Source organism: Balaenoptera ricei, chromosome 12, assembly GCF_028023285.1.
Source record: "Balaenoptera ricei isolate mBalRic1 chromosome 12, mBalRic1.hap2, whole genome shotgun sequence".
NCBI lineage: Eukaryota > Metazoa > Chordata > Mammalia > Artiodactyla > Balaenopteridae > Balaenoptera > Balaenoptera ricei.
The window spans coordinates 33,597,619-33,616,621 of NC_082650.1; the positions used below are offsets into that span (position 1 = coordinate 33,597,619).

The following is a 19,003-nucleotide window of genomic DNA, read 5'->3' on the forward strand; positions in this document are numbered from 1 at the left end:
CTGACAAATATGTAAATTCATCTATGTTTGAGAACTCCCAGGGATATAGGAGATCTGTTGAATCTCCTGCGGATCCTCTGTAAGTCATATACTTGTACTGTTTCCTCACCTAATCTGCTATCCAAATTGCATTTCCAAGCATTTCTTTCTTGCTGGAAAGAAACAGGGGCTCACCCTCATGGAGTTCTGTGTGGGGCTGGGGCTGGAATAATCTAGGAAGACCTCTGCTTAGACTGCTCTCCCTGCCCCTTCCTTCCCTCTAAGGGTGGGACCCAGACTGCCAACTGAGGAGCACAGTACTGGTCACCAGAGTGTTTGCTCTCTGTCCTGGAGAGTTAGTCTTCCTGCTTGCGTGGTTTTCAGTTAAGAAGGTAGCTCTTTGTTCCACAAAGATAAGAAAGGATTTCCCTTCTACATGAAATGCTAAGAGTAGATGAATCAAAATGACTTGCAGTCATCCAAAAAGAACACAGATCAAGTCCAGAAGCCTTGACAACAGATTTTTATCAAGGATTTTTTTCCCCTAGTCTTAATGAATTTTATTAGAAGGAATAATCTCAAAATAGAACTGATAATGGTTAAAATGTCACACTGTACAATTTGTTAGAGATTTTAAAAAAGATCAAACTGCCTTAATAAAATTTATTTATTTATTTTTAACAGGAAAAAAAATGACTTGCAGAGAAACAGAACCGGGAAAGGTATAACTCATTTTTGTTATCTGTGATTAAACTAGCCATAATATGTTATTTTGGTTATTTCTCTTGTTATTACAAATAACTCATATGTGTTATAGAGAACACAGTGTAGTAATACTCCTTGGTTACTGTTTAGAGAAGAAATGACTGAATATGGGTGGAATGCATGACTGATCAGGGTGAGTTTCTGTCCTTGCTTGGGTACACCTGATAAAAATGGTAGGGGATTACATGGCTGGAGTGTTGAAAGCGGGGTTCTCAAAGCATTGTAGACAGAGCACCAGTACTGAAGCCTAATTCAACTGATGAGACTCCACTGCAGGACTGAAAGTCTGAGTAGCCATTTTAGAACTAAGGGTGTTTAACATCTCTAGGAGTTAAAATTAATCTGCCTTATGGCCTACTTTACATACCAAAAATATATGGATCTCTGAACAACATGGCATTGTTATACCCAATACGCCAGGAATTAATCTTGTAAAGTAACCTATTGCTCAGCTCTTACACATTTTTATAAAAACCCTCTGGATTTTCTGTTCTCTGGCTTACAGTTTTGAATATATCCTCAGTATCCGAAATATTCAGGCAGCCCAAACTATCGGTAACCAGTCAATAGCTACTAATCTCTCTGTTTAAATACCTTGTGTTTTGTTTTCCAATTATAGATATTTTTTTATATACCTTAAGACAAGTAAATCAAAGGACAATATTTATAAATTTCTCTAGAAGAAATCTCTGACATATATCCCTCTCATAAGAGGGGAGAGATTTCTGAAATACAAACATCCTCTTAAGATATTTGTTGCTATCAATTATTGTTATTTCTTTTTTATGTGTGAATTTTTATTTTATTTATTTTTTATACAGCAGGTTCTTATTAGTTATCCATTATATACATATTAGTGTATATATGTCAATCCCAATCTCCCTATTCATCACACCACCCCCCCCACCACTAATTATTGTTATTTCTAATGTGAACCCTTAGTAAGACTTCTAAACAAAAATCACTAAGAAGTAGGTCTCTCTGAGGCATTTCTCATATAACATTATTTACCAATTCGTCATCATGAACTCAAACATTATTGAGCATCTCATTATTATATCTATTAAATTTTCACTGCATTTTTTCATCCAGTTAACTAGGTCACTCACTTAAAAAGAGTATCAGCCACTCAATTTCAGAGTCAACAAACCAAGAGAAATCTACTTTAAAATAAATGTCTTTAATTTCTTGGTCATATTGAATATGTGTTAGGGCCACATCTAGACACTCATGCCAGATTACAAATATATTTCTAAAATCGGGCAAATGTAATCTTCAATTAGTACAAAACCCATTTGAGAAAAACGTTGGCTGCTTACAAATTTCTAACATCTTACAAAAAACAAAGCACTTTGTTGTAACTTCCATTTCCAAAGGTAGTTACAAATTTCCTTAAAAGGCACGGACAATGATTGTTTTTTCAAGCATGACTTTTATACCTTTCTTTCATTTTGTATTTTGAGACAGGTTTTATATATTTACATGCCAGAATTTTATCTTTCTTTCCAGGGGGGTGGGGGTGGGATGAAAAAGCATGTATAACTGATGAATATATAGGAATATTTTTGGATTTCTTTACAATGAAGAAATAATGAAAACGTACAGATTTCCCTGCTTGGTAGCTAAGTCAGAAAATGTGGCCAAGTGTGGGATTCACAGAAGAACAGTTACTATTACTGCTTCTTCAAACTTAACATGGCAAAATACAGGAGGGATACATCAATCTCTTTCTTTCTCTTGCCACTGCCACTGCTACAGTTGGGTCTCTTATTAAATTAAATTTGCTTCCTTCTTTCTAGTTTCTCTTATCTATCCCACAAACTACTTCTGGATTCATATTCAAAATGCACCGTTCTGATTATATTGCATTTCATGTTCAAGAACTTTCAGCTTCTCCTCACCAATGAGGTTTATCTCAGGTACAATTGTGGCTAAAAGAAACTGTTTAACTTACCATTCAAGGCCTGAGAAAACCTGGCCTCTGTTGAATTTTCTAGTTTAATGTTCACTCTAACAATAGTCTTGGCGAATTAGACTGTTCTGTCATGAAATGACCCTGAAACCTCCTTTTCTCGCTGCCTTGGCTGAAGTCATTCCCTCTCCTCAGAATGTTCTTCTTCACCTTCTCATCCCATGTCCAGCACTATCCCATTTCAGAGCCTGGCTCAAATCCTTCCCTTCAGGAAATCTTCCCGCCCCGACTAGAGGTGATCTTTCCTTTCAGAAACTTAATAGCACTTCCCAGCGCTCATGGAATGTAGCACAATATCCTGCATTATCTTAGAGTTATTTGTGTATATATCTTATTTCTTCTACGGTGTTGTAAACTGTTCGAGTGGAAGAACATGCCTCACAGCATGTAACCTTGTGCATAGGAGATGCTTTTTCTGCATTGGTTAAATCTTAAATAAAAATCCAAACCGTGGAGTAACATCGGATTTCTTTTCACCTTGTGCTTCACATATACAGTGCTCACCTGTCATTCTTACTGCCTGCAAGGTTTTCATATTGTAGTTCAATGTATGTCTTCTCAACCCTATCTGCTTCTTTTACTCTGAGTTTATGTACTTCATCTTCACTAATCTTTCTGTCATTTTCTAGGTTTCTCTTCAGTTAGTCATGAATTCCTTTTCAGGGTTCACCCTGAACTTATTGTCTTGACCTGGTTTAAAGGTATCAGGTATGTATAAGGAGGGAGAAGAATATACTGTCACTTGGGCATCATATTCTTGGCCACTTACTAAAAAAATAAGTTTATGGATTAAGAAAGGTTATTTCTGGTCATTTTAGCTTCACAGTTGTTTAAAAATAGGATTTTTTAGAACTACCATATGATCCAGCAATTCCACTCCTGGGCATATATCCGAAGAAAATGAAAACTTTAATTTGAAAAGATACATGCACCCCAGTGTTCAGAGCAGCATTATTTACAATAGCCAAGATTTGGAAGCAACCTACGTGTAAAGAAGATGTGGTATATATATTCAATGGATCATTACTCAGCCATAAAAACAAATGAAATTCTGCCATTTGCAACAACGTGGATGGACCTAGAGAATATTATACTTAGTGAAATCAGACAGAAAAAGACAAATACTCCATGTTATCACTTATATGTGGAATCTAAAAACTAAAACAAATGAATGTATATAACAAAACAGAAACAGACTCACAGATATAGAAAACAAACTAATGGTTACCAGTGGGAAGAAGAAAGGGGAAGAGGCAAGATAGGGGTATGGGATTAAGGGATATAAACTACTATGCATAAAATAAATAAGCTACAAGGATATATTATACAGCCCAGGGGAATATAGCCATTATTTGTAATAACTTTAAATGGAATATAGTCTATAAAAATATTGAATCACAATGTTGTACACCTGAAACTAATATAATACTGCCAATCAACTATATGTCAATAAAAATAAATAAATAATTAAATAAATTTTAAAAATGGAATTTTTAAAATTGAAGTACAGCTGATTTACAATGTTGTATTAGTTTCTGATGTACAGCAAAGTGATTCAGTTATATACGTGTATATATATATATACACATATATACACACATATATATTCTTTTTTCAGATCCTTTTCCATAATAGGTTATTACCAGATATTGAATATAGTTCCCTGTGCTATACAGTAGGATCCTGTTGTTTATCTATAATACATAAAATCATGTATATCTGTTAATCCCAAGCTCCTAATTTATCCCCCCTTTTCCCCTTTGGTAACCATTAAGTTTGTTTTCTATGTTTGTAAGTCTGTTTCTGTTTTGTAAATAAGTTCATTTGTATCAAAAAATGGAATTTTTGAGATGGAAGGCTTGGGTATCTAAAAAGATTTCAGTTTAAGCCTGATAACATGAAAACTGTTATTTTTTTTCATTCTATTTCTAAAAAGATCATAAGATGACTTCACGAGGCTGAAGTTTCATATTGGCATTTACAGTTCTGTCCTGGTTCATTAAGATGCTACCTTCTAGAAAGTTTTGCCTCTATCCTTATAGTCTTCTAACTGGGTTAATAAAGAGCAAAATTTTGAGACAAGTGAAGTGTTTCCTATTCTTGCTCCAAAAAATTGTAGAAATTGTAAGCAAAATAATTTTTGGTTGCTTGTACTCAGACAAAAGAATATATAGAAAATAATAGTTCCTCTATGCTATTATTCCTTATAACCTTGTCCGTTCATTCCTTCTACAGCCTCACTGTTGGCCTGTTTTGCTTTCATTAAGAGCAAGGCACTCTCATCCACGCCTTTTTAGTAAACAAAACTCAGGCTTTCATTCTTACAGTTTGTATTAACTCTATTCAAACAATAATAAAATATATCAGAACTTTCATTTCTAAAACAGTAAGTAGTGATTATTCTTCTCAAGGAGTGTCTTTTGAAATTTATGGGAAAAACATCTAATCTTCCATTCCCCACCTCACCTGCAAATAGCTTCAAATTAAAGGAAAAGAACCAGTGATCATTCAGCAGGGTACACTGAAGGAAGGTATTCCTTCTGGGAATAATACCAAAAATTACAATCATTTACTGATAACTGAAAGCAGAAAGAGCTTACAGAATTGGCCTGCTTCCGGGCTTGGTTTATCAGTTCTTTTATCTCAGAGATGTTTTTCTTCAGGTTATCCTCAAGTTCCTTGATGGGTTTGAGTTTATCTATCAGTCGATCAGCTTCTTGTTCTAGATTTTTTACAGTGGCATCTGCATCTGCAACTGCATAGAACAAGATTAGTGCATACCATGCACTCACACGCATACACACACACACACACACACACACACACAGAGACACAGACACACATGCACATGCATGCACACACAGACACACATACACAGAGATGAAAATAGCAGTATGCTTAAGTAAATAATGGAAAAGATTTCACCTCATCCACACGACAAAAGCAAGGCCATGACAGTTGAAGCAGTTTGTGATGGCAAATGGAAGTATTTTAGTTGGGACTCAAGCAGACCAGAGGAGGAGATGTTAGAGAAAGAAGGCCAACACTTTGGTTTTGTGATTAAGGTGAAAGTTTGCACTGAAGATTGAGAATATGATGAACTTAATGCAATGCTTAATTTCTAGCTTCAGCCCCAAAGCTAACCTTTATAGCATAGAACTTTAGTCATAGAATCAAGGAATTGGAGAAGCATCTTTAAAATGTCACCTAGTCTGTCCAAGCCAGAACTGTATTTAAACCAGGATTCTCACACAAAACTGGTTTTCCTTGTTTTTCTCACTGGCTTTCTTTGTACATCTTAACGAGAAAAGCTATAAAAATGTCTTCTGAAAAACATCCAATGTTGAACAATCCTTCGACTGAAGGCCTATGTTATACTTTAATTAAATCTTTCATGCTGCAGTTCATTTTCATTTTGAAGAATAGTTGATTCTCCTGCTCTTCACATTAGGTTGAACCACATTAAACTGTCACTTTTGTAGTTAAAATTTAAAGAAGGTTGAATATTGACAATTTTTAAAGGGGTTTAACCCTAAAATAATTGAAGGTTATCACTGATCCTTAGACTTCCAGCTTGTGCTTTTCATAGGAGGGCAAATGACACATGGAAAATCAATTATTCTGTCCCTAGGATGCTGGCAGTCTTATCCAAACCACGTCATTAATTATCTGATCGAGCGTGTATTGTTCTGTTTCTGTCATTGCGACCCTGATGAAAAAGAGAAACTGCTTAAGGTCCAAGGCTTTTGGCCCTGATGAACTATGAACGATCTGGGAATTAATCCTTAGGAATGAATCAGATGTGCTCGAAAGGAAGTAAGTTATTTTAAAACTAGGTTTTGAAGTAAGTATTTTGAACTCATGCTCATAAATATGAGTTATATTGTTAGTGATGTTTAAAAAGAACTTGGTCTATTATTTTATTTTATTTTTATAAATTTATTTATTTTAGGCTGCACTGGGTCTTCGTTGCTGCACGCGGGCTTTCTCTAGTTGCAGCGAGCGGGAGCTACTCTTCATTGCAGTGTGTGGGCTTCTCATTGCGGTGGATTCTCTTGTTGCAGAGCACGGGCTCTAGGTGCGCGGGCTCAGTAGTTGTGGTGCAGGGGCCTAGTTGCTCTGCGGCATGTGGGATCCTCCTGGACCAGGGCTCGAACCTGTGTCCCCTGCATTGGCAGGCGGATTCTTAACTACTGCGCCACCAGGGAAGGCCAATGGTCTATTATTAACTTCAACTAATAGAGTTGCTAGATCAAGAACTGACTCTTCTGAAATGCAGGTTATTGAGGTCAAAGCTCTTGTTACATAACTGTATAGGTATTCAACATAAAGACAGTTACCCCTCTGTTTTTCCACTTAAATAAACCATTTATCCATTTTCTCCCTTCCTTTAATTCCCCAATATTACTCTGATATTCTAAAAGTTATTCTAGAAGTGAGAAAAAGTGACTTAGATTTAGATTCATGAGAATGAAAAAAGGGCTATGCAGGGACTATTTAGACAAGTAATGGATCTTTTTCTTCTAAAGCTCCCAGAAGCTTTTATCAAATGTTTCAAAATGGAACCTGGAGGTCCCCCAATCCCCTACTTTTTTTGTCCCCTCTATCTTCTGTAGCAGTAGAAGTCATATGGAAATTATCTTCTTGAGGTTTTAAAAATAAATAACCTGTGATATTGAGTCGGATGCTCTCTTGTGCAGTAGTTTTTGAAAACTTCTCACTTTCTTCCATAATTATTTGTGTGGATTTTAAAATCATTGCTGAAGATAGATTTTAATAACAATGTTTTACTAGAAAATTATCTATCTCTTTTAGGCTTTATAATTTATTAGCCTAGAGCTTTGCCAAGTCTCTTACCTGCTAAATTTCTTCCCTTATCTTGTTATATCTCCTTCAGAACTTTGCCTATTTGTGCTTTATTTTTCTTGATTAAGCCTGTCAGGCCTCTAAAATTTTTTATCTTTATATTCCTAAAGATATACCGCTTGAATTTATCACATCTATTATTTTCGGTCTTCTAATTCATTAACTCTTTTTTATCTTCTTTCTTTTAGTTAATTTTATTTTGTCTGACTTATAGAGTTGATTGCCTAAATTGTTTGTTTCAATGCTTTTTAGTAATGTCATTGCATTCATTTTCCACTGAGGACCGCCTTCATCATATTTCTCAGGTTTTGATATGCTGGATTTTATTATTACTATTTTCTATTTTGCAGTTTTATTTTTGACTTGGAATTTAAACTACGAAATTGTTTAAGACAGAATATTTTTATATCCCAGTGATTGCTCACTTGTTAAGATCTGATTTTATTAATTTTGTTTTATGCATCTCCAAATATAATGCTCTTGACGTTGAGAATAATTACTTGTAAGGGGGGGAGTGAGCTTCAGGGGGGAACAGCAACAACAGCAATGTAGATTTTAATCGATTTAAATCCTGCTAGAAAGAAGTCATTTGGACTTCAGTGGCTGCATATATGTTATCAGAAGCATCATAATTTAGCTTAATCTGTGGGAGAATTCAATTTTCTACTTTTATATGGGTAACAGATATTTCACTAACTTTTCAAACACACAATTAAAATATTTATGTCAAATATATTCACATACTAACTTTTTGTAAGGGAAGATTCCTTTATTAATCCAGCATTAACCCTGTGACACTGAAAAGAATAGCTATCCAATGTTTAAAGCAATACTAAAACATGGAAACATGCAAAGCTGAAGCTTCTTGCAATAGGCAACCAAGCATAAAAATTACTAAAAGGTATGCAAGTAAACATATACATACTGATTTCTTCAGGTAATTTCATATGGAAGTAAAACAGAAAAATAGAAAATTCATGAGAAAATATTTTTAATAGGTATTATAAAGTAGTGATTGTCAAAAAAATAGAACTTTTCACAACAGGTGCTAATTACAAATTCACCCCATTTTAAGTCATAGTAGCGTTGTCAAGTAAAAGTCCACAAAAACATGGCATTTAGCAGCCATTGTTCATATTAAAAGGAGCTTTATTATAATGTTCTAATAAGATAGAAACAGACCCAGTTTAATTAGTGTTTATAGATATTAACTATTTCTTTTGATAGATGATAGAATCATAAAAGTGAGATAAATATTATAAAAAGGTCACTCTCAGCTGAGAATCAATCTGAAAATGAATGAAATGATACCTTAACTTACAGAATAAAAGAGACAGTGACATTTACTTTAAAACTTATTTTCATTCATTTCTTGGGGGGAAATATTGTGATTTGGCATGACTCTGAACCACTTATTCAGATGGTATCTTTGAACTACAGGGGTAAGCTAACTCTGGGCTTACATAAGAAATAAATTTAAAACTATATATCTCTTCTTTTTCTTCCCTGAAGAAGTGATGAGGAGTGAAATCCTTCTCCCTAGCTCTGAAGTGCATGTCAGCTGTGTTTGTACTCTTCCTTGATCAGGAAGGAGTCATGCTAGTTGTATCTATTATTTCATAGTATCATTAGCCTTTGATCTGAGGCAAAGGTGCTGAAAAATCAGGCTCCACTCCCCTGTCGAACAGCATCTGGATTACACAGCGTATAACGTCAATAACTGTGTTTTTGTTATTACACTCTACAAATGTTTTAATTCCCAATAAATATATTGGTGCTATATAAAGAGGGCTAATCTCTTGAGACTGACAAGTACAAAGAATCAAGCATCTCCTTTGGTGAAATCACGTACTAAAATAACATTTTATCACTTGAAAGAATAAAAAATATTAAAAATCATAATGTTTATTGAGTAAAATTAATAACTTAAATTATTATATTTAGTTCTCCCACATTTTCTTGTAAATCCTTGTTAACTCAATATAGTTTAATGCAATATACAAAAGATGTGAAGAAATATTCTTCTTGATAAACTAGATAAAAATTTTAATTTCCTGATAATGTTAACTAACCAGAATCTAAGTAATAAAATATTAATATTTTCCAATTTGAATGCATTTCAAGTTGATCCCATTTAATATCCTGTTCTAACAGGCCTGCTAATAAGACTGCTCCTTGACCTCTAGGTTCTATGGAATTTCACCAACTCCGAGGATATAATTTCCCAAGTATAACTGTATTTTCAATTACACTAAAGGATTTAAAAATATTTGGCATCCCTATACCAAATATCATGTAGATTTGAGAATTCCTAATTTCCTCTCAATTGGGCGAAATGTGAATAAGATAAGCTCTAGTGCAGAGCTGGGAGTCTTGGATTCTGTTTCTGGAGCTGCACGCACTCAATTCCTGAGCCCAGTCTATGAAGGGAGGAGGGCAGACTACACCGCTACGAGGGTCCCTTCCTGCTTTAACAGTTATGAGTCTAGGATACTTTTATAGTGTGAAGAAATAAATGACATAATCAAAGTGAAAAAGCACATCTTACTGTTCTTTGAAGGATCTTTTATCACGGCGTTTGTTTTGGCTACACTGTCTGCCAGTTGATTGTAATTTTTCTTCAGGCCATCAAGATTCTGGTGGAGATCTTTAATCTGTGCCAGTACATCTTTAGCTGTGTCGTTGGCTTGTCTTGCTTTGTCCTTAACAGCTTGCAGTTTAGCGGCTGTGTCTGTCAGCAGAAGACGGTATGAGAAACAAAACAAAGGGTCTGGAGTTAGTGGCTTAATCCATGCTTGTCAAAGCGAGGCTGTGGCTGGCTGACCTCAGGGACACAGGCACAGAGGGAAAGGCTGAACTTTGTCTCATTCAGTCATAGCAAATGAAGTACATTTTTAGCTAAATTGAATTTTCTCAGGGACCTTTGCTATGAATACCTGATTAGCTCTTAAAATAGCAATGTGATTGTTCTAAATGTTCATTGTGTAAGGGTATATTGTGATTTGCTGCTGAACATATTAAAGAGAGAAGTTTATCCACATGAGTCAAACAGCTTCATCAAAAGTAGGTTTAAGATTTAATCTGCATTTCTGAGGTGGGGGGGAGGGAATGAATGTGTTTCAATTTTAGTATAAAGAGACTTTTTCAGATATATTAGACCTTGTGTTTGTGTATTTATATTTGTTTTCAGCATTGGAAATTTTCTATGTACATCTTTACTACTGAAGAGGTGACATGAAAATAGGAAAAGTTACTTAGGATTTTTAATGTTAAAAAAGTAAAAATCATTAAGGTTTTAATATTTCCTGTTTTGTATAGATTTATGTGTTTCCTTCACCATAATTTGTATAAAAAACATATATATGTGCCTAGTAGTATGTTGTAGATTAGTGGTTAAGACCACAGCCTCTGAAGTTAAACTGCGAGGTTCAAATCATATATGCCTCTTTTAACAATGGCCCTTAGTATCCCTAAGTTTGTCCCCTATAAACTGGAGATAATAATGCTGTTTACCTTGTAGGATTAGTATGAGGATTACATACACTTAACATAAGCATATGAATAAGCACTCAAAAAATGTTAGCAACCCTTGTTATTGTTATATCATGCTACTAAAATATAAAAATAGTATCCCTAAAAGAATAGTGCTTTCAGGAACTAATACCAAACATTAACTCCAAGTACGTGTAATAGGTAGAAAGATATTACAGACATGGTTCAATTCTTAATGTCTTAATGTTTTTGAAAGCTAAAACATTTAAGTAACAGAACTTTGCCAATAAAGATATGCTGAAAGGCAGTTGGCTCTACCTATTATTGTAGGTACTGTAATAAGCTGCAATTGTGTACATCAACATTGTAGAGAATAGTGTCTGTATGATTTTATTTTTCCCACCAATATAAGATTTCCTGGGCCGAAACATGGAAGGACAATACAATAATAAGATGTCTATATTTTCCTTTTTGTAATTTATTCCAAAGAATGTCAGCTAGGGTAACAAATGATAAATATCACAGTGTAAAGTAGGATTTAGTTTCTCATTCTCACAAAGAAGAATTCATAAGTAAGAAAACTGTTATCGAATAGCCTGACAATGGTACAAATAAAGTGTTAGGGAAAAAAGGCAGAAGTTAGAACATTCTTTAAGAGTTCATATCCACTGGCACGGTTTGCAGTGTCCTGAATGCTTACCATTTGGAATGGCTGATAACTTTTCCAAAGTGTCATTCAAAGCTCTCAGGAGATCCCTGTTTCTGACATTGGCATTGTCTAATCTGGTTGTCAAGCCATTCAGATGGTCATCATTTTCTGTGAACAGAAAACAAAAAAGGATGAAATAATTTTAATCATCTCTGAACTGATACATGGATATAAAATTTCAGATTATTTTAATAAAATGTTAGTTAAAAGCAAGAAATTGATTTACTTTATTGGCATCTATCCATAAGTATATTTCAGATCAGAATATAAAATATGTGTTTATATGACCATTTGACACTTCAACATGTTCAACAATTACATTTTCTTCTTGGTATCTGATCTTTATTTGACTTAATTTGATGGTTTTCTATGGAGAAAAAACTTTGACAGATTTGGTCTTTTATGCATTTATAATGATGCCCTCTTGACATCACTCCCATTAATGTCATTATTTTAAAAATTTTATTACCAAAAGGAATTACTGAATTAGCTTTTAAAAATCTCAAATAGATATGACTGTTAAGCAGAATCTCCCAACTTTACTAAACATCACTTATTAATATTTATTTGAAAAAAACAATAATCAAAAGAATGAATAAATAGCTTCTAGCACATTTCCAATTTTTTATAGAGAAAATAATATTTTACAAATTACTTCAAGTAGGCTTTATATAGGTTTTTTCTTGCTACTTTAGCATGCTTCCTTTAAAATTAAAATATATTATTCACCATTACTAATATAATATTACTAGTGTAAAATTTCCAGCTTCTCTCCACTAATTTTTAACATGTCTGAATTTTAAGTTAGTTTGTATATAATATTGTATTTTATAGCATATAAAAACTAGGAATGGAACAAGTAAGGCAGTTAATGATGGTGTGAGTGACAGTGTACTAAAACCTTTCATTTTATACCTGGTTATGCTGGTTAAATCGTTTTCTCTGTGCAAATATTTTTGCTTTTTTATTTAAAACAGTTAAATAAATAAGCAACTTGGACTGGGGAAGACCATTATTTGCCAACACCAAGACTGTTGTTTTCGTCACTTTCCTAGTACCCAGAGTGGGCAGACCAGGAGAGACTACATCTCGCAGAACAGAGCCAGAACAGTCTTGATTTGATTGTGTGTCCACCCTTGTAGAGGTAGTGCATCTGGCTTCGTGCAGGAACCAAACAAGCCACTGGCAGCTAGGGAACAATGCTTGCCTTTATTGGCCTTCATCTGGGAAGAATAGCAAAGGGAAGGGAATATAGATGGAGGATTCTTAACTGTCAGTGTACTGGGTGTGAAAAAGAGTACTGAACATATTAATTAACGATCCACTCCATTTCATATCAGGGTTTTATAGGCGGACAAATTACACCATTTTTATACTACAGTAATATAAGTACATAATATTGTCTGAGGCATCTGCTTTTAGGTTCCAAGCCAAAGACCTAACATCACTGAAAAACAAAGCATAAAGTATTCCAGCAAAACATAGCTCTAAAATGTCAATATGTCCATTTCAGTCACTAAGATATTATTATTTTCAATTCTAGTCCTTCAACATAGACTTTCCAAGTAATTAGATTTTCTCCTCTGTCAATCACAATTCACTTTTCTTTTAATACTTCTGTTACTTTCACTGTACTAAAGTAAAATCTTTGACTAGGTTATGGAAAGAATACTTTCTGAAATAAAGACAGTCTGATTATGACTGTGATACCTATATGAATTCTCTGAGATAAAGGCTGCTCTTTTGATATTAATTTAGAAGTCTTCATCAATTAAGGAAATAGAACGGTACAAATTTCATTTCTTAGTTTCTTGATTGTATTTGACTTTTTAAATAATGAAACATTAAAAATGTTCTGGCAAGCAAGATATACATGTACAGTTGCAAAAATCATTAATTTAAAGGGCATCACTTGGTTTACACTATTTTATGAATTCTGATAGCAAATACTGGCAGAATAATCAGGCCAATTATTCAGAAGAACGACTGATCTGAAGAACATTGTTACTGCCGTCCCTCAAGTTTCAAAGCAGTGATTTTGTTCCTCTGCTTTCTGTACTAGAAAGTCAAGATGTGAATATTCTGAGCCTGTTCTGATTTCTTTGTTTCAGCTATTTGACTCTATTTTCTTGTTAATTTATCCTTTCTTACACTCTGATCATTTTTTTCTGAAGTACTTTTTGGAATTTCTCAAACCAAGTCTAAACACTTTATAGCTTTGTCAGTCTCATTCTTTTTTTTTTTTTTTTTTAAGATGTTAGCTATGAGTTTTTCTTTCTTTTCTTTTTTTTTTTAATTAATTAATTTATTTATTTATTTTGGCTGTGTTGGGTCTTCGTTTCTGTGCGAGGGCTTTCTCTAGTTGCGGCAAGCGGGGGCCACGCTTCATCGCGGTGCGCGGGCCTCTCACTATCGCGGCCTCTCTTGTTGTGGAGCACAGGCTCCAGACGCGCAGGCTCAGTAATTGCGGCGCACGGGCCTAGCTGCTCCGTGGCATGTGGGATCCTCCCAGACCAGGGCTCGAACCCGTGTCCCCTGCATTAGCAGGCAGATTCTCAACCACTGCACCACCGGGGAAGCCCCAGTCTAATTCTTTAGATGAATAGAAGTTGTATGCAGAAAAGAATTACAGATTTTAAAATGGAAAACTTACAAAATATTAGCCATGAAAACCTAGAAAAATAAGCACTCCAAGGCTGGCTTTAAATGCAAAGATATATGAGGCAGAGGTATCTATAATCAAAATGTAAGGAAGAATGCATGTGGTCCAGTTAGAATGGTAACATGGCCAAAGAAACAGAATTATTGGTAGTTAAAAAAATATCCAACCCAATTCTTTACTTGTAATTTTTGGAGAACAAGAAAAGGATCCAAATTATAATCATAGTGCATTTTCCTCTCCTTATTTCTTCAGTATTCATACTCATTAGCTGTAGCCAAGTCATTTATCTTCTCTCTACATATCACACCCAACGAACCTCAAAGGCTACACACACGCTCCAGCTTTGGCTCTCCCTTTCTCATCCTCTCCTCACACATCAGAAGACAAATGTCCAGGAATGAGTTCGTCAGAGACAGAGCTCAAAAAGTGAGGGAAAGAAGCAGAACAGCCAGGGTAGGCTGTGAACATGCCTGACAATATCATTCCCCTTTGTTGCATAACCATTGACATTGAACCAGGTAGACATATTCAGAGTGAAAATCACTAGACAGAGTTGTATGTTACTTCCATTAATAATATGCATTTACTTATGTTGACCTCATTCCTGGTATTGTGCTAAATATATTAGAGTTTAGTTTACTTGGAACTGCTAATACTGAACTATGCTACGTAATATCTCAAAATAAAGCTATTACAAGTAAATCAGTTATACAGCAGAAACTAACACAACATTGTAAATCAACGATATTTCAATAAAAATTTTTTAAAAAATTTTAAAAAAGCTATTACAAGTATTTCTTTGATCATTAATAATGCATTCTTTTACAAATTCTAGCCATTAGAGAAAGTAGTGTGGTGCAATGAAATTATTACAGGACTTGGAGCTGGAAGATGTGGGTTCAAATGTCATTTCTATCCCTTTTTACATGTTTAAAATGAAGATAACAACTTCCTTCATATGACTGATATGAGAAATCAATTGAAGGATGTATGAGAAAGTACTGGATTTATCACGGGCAGTTACTAAATAGTAACAAATAATTCATATTGGTTTGATAATTTACATTGGTCTGATAATTGCCCTGGTACATTTGCCAGTTTTCAATAATATTATTTATGATTTGCTTTCTTCTTTGTTTAAACCGCATCATCCAGAAACTAAAGTTGTTAATTTTCCTATTATACTTTTTTAATATATGTATATAGCTCTCATTTTCAACTAAATATAAGAATGATTTTTATAGATTTTAATGGGAATGTTCTATTTTGACTGTTCACACTCATCTAGTTAAGTTCCTCAAATGTAATTTTTAATTTTTTATTAATATGAACAAAGCACAAATAAATACCTTGAGAGAATCCCTCATTCACAAGGGTGAAGTTTGTAGAAATGTTTTTAATTTTGAAGGGATCTAGTTAAATGGAATCTACTGCCAAATTACCATATAGATAACATTTTGCAAGCAAAATTTTCATTACCATGACATTTGTCTTATGAGCTACTACTTGTACTCAATATCACTTCTGACTTGCTCCTTTACCAAAAAATGGAGAAATATCCTCTCTTTAAGATTTCTTTGTAAAAAAATTTTACAAGGCTACAAATCTGTTTCATTTTTTGTTCTAGAGGCTCCTTCTGAATTAGAGAACAGGTTAATCTCTGCAGTGCTTCTATCTGCAGTTCTGAAGCAGAAAGTTTGGAATAGGTAAGGGATCTGTATGAAGTCAGGTGGAAACCTTGATTTTGACCTTTCTGGTAATGAGAGATTCCTGCTACTCTCTTCCATTCACTCATTCTCTATCAAACATTTGTTACGGCCATGAGTTTTAATGTGTCACCTCTGCACCATGGCAAAAGCCCAGCATTTTTGTCCAGCAGTGGTTAAAAGCATCAGCTTTGGAGCCTAACTTGGGCTAGTTAAATTGTTGGCTCCACTATATTTATGAAGTTTATTCAATCTGTTAGTATTTCTTCGACTTAAATGATTTTGCTTTAAATATCAAAGGTGGCCAACTGTAGTAAATTATATAATATGTGATTGCTCTGTACAATTTATTAATTTCATTACATTGCATTATGTTTTTAACCTTTGGATATTTTAAGAACATAAGAGGTACAATTTCCCTCAAGTTACTTTACTATAATTTTTCATCCACTTATATAGTCCTTTGTCTTCTTAATATTGAGATTTCTAAGAACCTGCCCCTAGGTCAACCCCATGATTGAGTACAGGATCCCAACACCTGTGCAGAAGGAAGAGCAGCTGTGTAAGGAAGAAAGCTGGGTGAAATTCAGAACCCTATTCCTGTCCCTAGCATCCTGTTAATTGATTTGATGAGGTTGCTACACCCAGTCTTTCCACTTTGGGGTACACCTAGCCTTCTTTCATGACATTATTCCCATGTTTCCCTTTCCCCAGTTGCTGTCACAAGTTTGCAAAGTGTCCTATCTCTGATTGCCTCTTTTGTCCAGACATGTACCAGTGACTGTGTATGGGAACTTCTAAGATCACTTAATGGAGCCTGTGTTTATAAGAAGGCATATTACCGATAAACTTTGTCCTGATCTAAAAGTGCCAAGTCAGCTCTTGTTCAGCATGGGGACCGTGCTTTCTAGGTCCTCAACAGCTGTTAGCTGCAACTGCACAGGCTCTTCCTCCCCACTACAGGGTTGTAGTAGAAGCCCAAGGAGAGGAGGAAGGGGAATTTGCCTGGTGGCAAGATCTCCAAAGACTTAAGATATCAGGATAGAGGGAGTCCTCTCTTCAGCCAGTGGAATGAGAAATCAAAATGACCAGACATCGAAAACTCCATGTGGCTACTTTAGGGCAAGCTCTAAAGCCTGACTGTGGGTTTGCAGGCTCGTTTTGTTTTGGCCAGCAAGATATTCTAAAAGAAATGGAATTTAAACAACTTTAAGTAAGACAAGTACTCTCTCTGGTTCTAATAGTTCCTGCCCTTCTATGTTTGGCCACTATTTTGCCCCTTTTCCTTTTAACTCCTAAACCGAGCCCAACTCGGTTTTAATTTCTCAATTTTCTCTATTCACAAGGTTAAGGAGGAACAAAAACTCTGTATGAGGAATCAGCAATTTCCACAGGAAAAGATTGCTTTGTTTTTCAGACTACTGTAGGCTAGGGGATCCAGGTTTGGTTTTGTCCATTTAGTCCAAAATTATTTTTTGTCAATGGAATGGATTTTGTTTGTCTTTCATATGCCTACCTATGGGAAGGCTGATTCTGGCAAATGGTAGTATGCAAATTCAAAAGGAGTATATATATGTATATTTTTGGCTGCGCCGCACGGCTTCTGGGATATAGTTCCCCGACCAGGGATTGAACCCGCACCCTTGGCGCTGAAAGCATGAAGCCCTAACCATTGGATCCCAGGGAATTCCCAAAAGGAGTATATTTTTAATAATCTAAAAATGATTATTTTATTTATTTTTTTGGGGGGACAAGGGATAGCGACTTTATTTGGAAAGCCAGCAGACTGAGAAGACTAGTGTCCCACAATATTTAACTCCTGAGTCATACTTTGGCTTAACATCACTGCAATATTCCTGTTTATTCTCTTTTTTCTAATCTGAGATAATAACATAGATTCTTAACAGGTTAGTAATTTCAAGTGTTGTTATTATATTCAGGATCACAAAACCATTCTGATACACTTGTCTGGACTTAATGACTCAGTGTCTGGAGGATCACAGTACAGAAGAAAAGTACGGATTAATCTGATTAAAGTAAATGTTTGGAATAATTCTGGCACTGTTCTATATTTTGGACAGCATCACATGTCATACAATTCACTGACTCCGTAGTCTTGGGCTTGGAAATAGATCTTTTTATTCCATATGCGTGTCGTCCATTTTACAGAAATGTTATCTATTTGTTCATAAGTAATTAAATAATTTCACTTATTTTGGGCAAAGATGAAAAGTAGGGATAAATTAAGAAGTAAAATAAAGTTGAAAAGTTACTCTATATAAGGTATATAATTATAGAATCTTAGTATTTTCAGACTTCTAATGTACCATCCTCAGCTTCATTCCTTGCCCTGTACACATTCCATGAGAACCTCAACTAGCCATTTTATTGACAAAAATCTTTTGTCAATCTACAAAGTAGTATTAATTCACCCAGTGGCATTAATTTATCTTCTAACTCTTTCAATCATCAATTTGTACCAAGCCCCATATCCATCAACAAAACAATTTTTGTCTCCATGGACGTTCAATCAATTCAGTGTAGAATGGCTTCAAGTCTCAAATGCACAGAAGGGCAAATTTACTTTTAACAAATGTATATTCAAAAATTAAAAAGCAAAACAAATTGCTCCTGGCAAGTTCAGGTTCCCTCAAGGCAAGGACAGCATAAAAATGGCAGGGAGAAGCTCTAAGTCATTCATGACTAAAGCTCATGAACTAACTGGATTGTACTGAATCAAACCAAGGAACAACTTAGAAATATGGAGTGTATACTGGCCTCACCATTTTTATTCCTTCTAAGTCCAGGCACCATAGAGAGAGAAATGACTAAATCTCTATTTTAATAGCTGC

General features: G+C 34.8%; 1 protein-coding gene across 1 annotated transcript in view; it reads right to left on the bottom strand.

Annotated features, from left to right (window-relative positions):
* LAMA2 (laminin subunit alpha 2) overlaps nt 1–19,003 on the bottom strand; it is a 623,785-nt gene that overhangs the window by 63,507 nt on the left and 541,275 nt on the right. Inside the window, exons 42-45 of the mRNA XM_059941243.1 lie at nt 11,775–11,891; nt 10,131–10,313; nt 8,508–8,513; nt 5,317–5,471 (exon numbers count right to left, since the gene is read on the bottom strand). Coding sequence (XP_059797226.1) covers nt 5,317–5,471; nt 8,508–8,513; nt 10,131–10,313; nt 11,775–11,891 — 461 coding nt within the window. The remainder of the gene's footprint in view (nt 1–5,316; nt 5,472–8,507; nt 8,514–10,130; nt 10,314–11,774; nt 11,892–19,003) is intronic.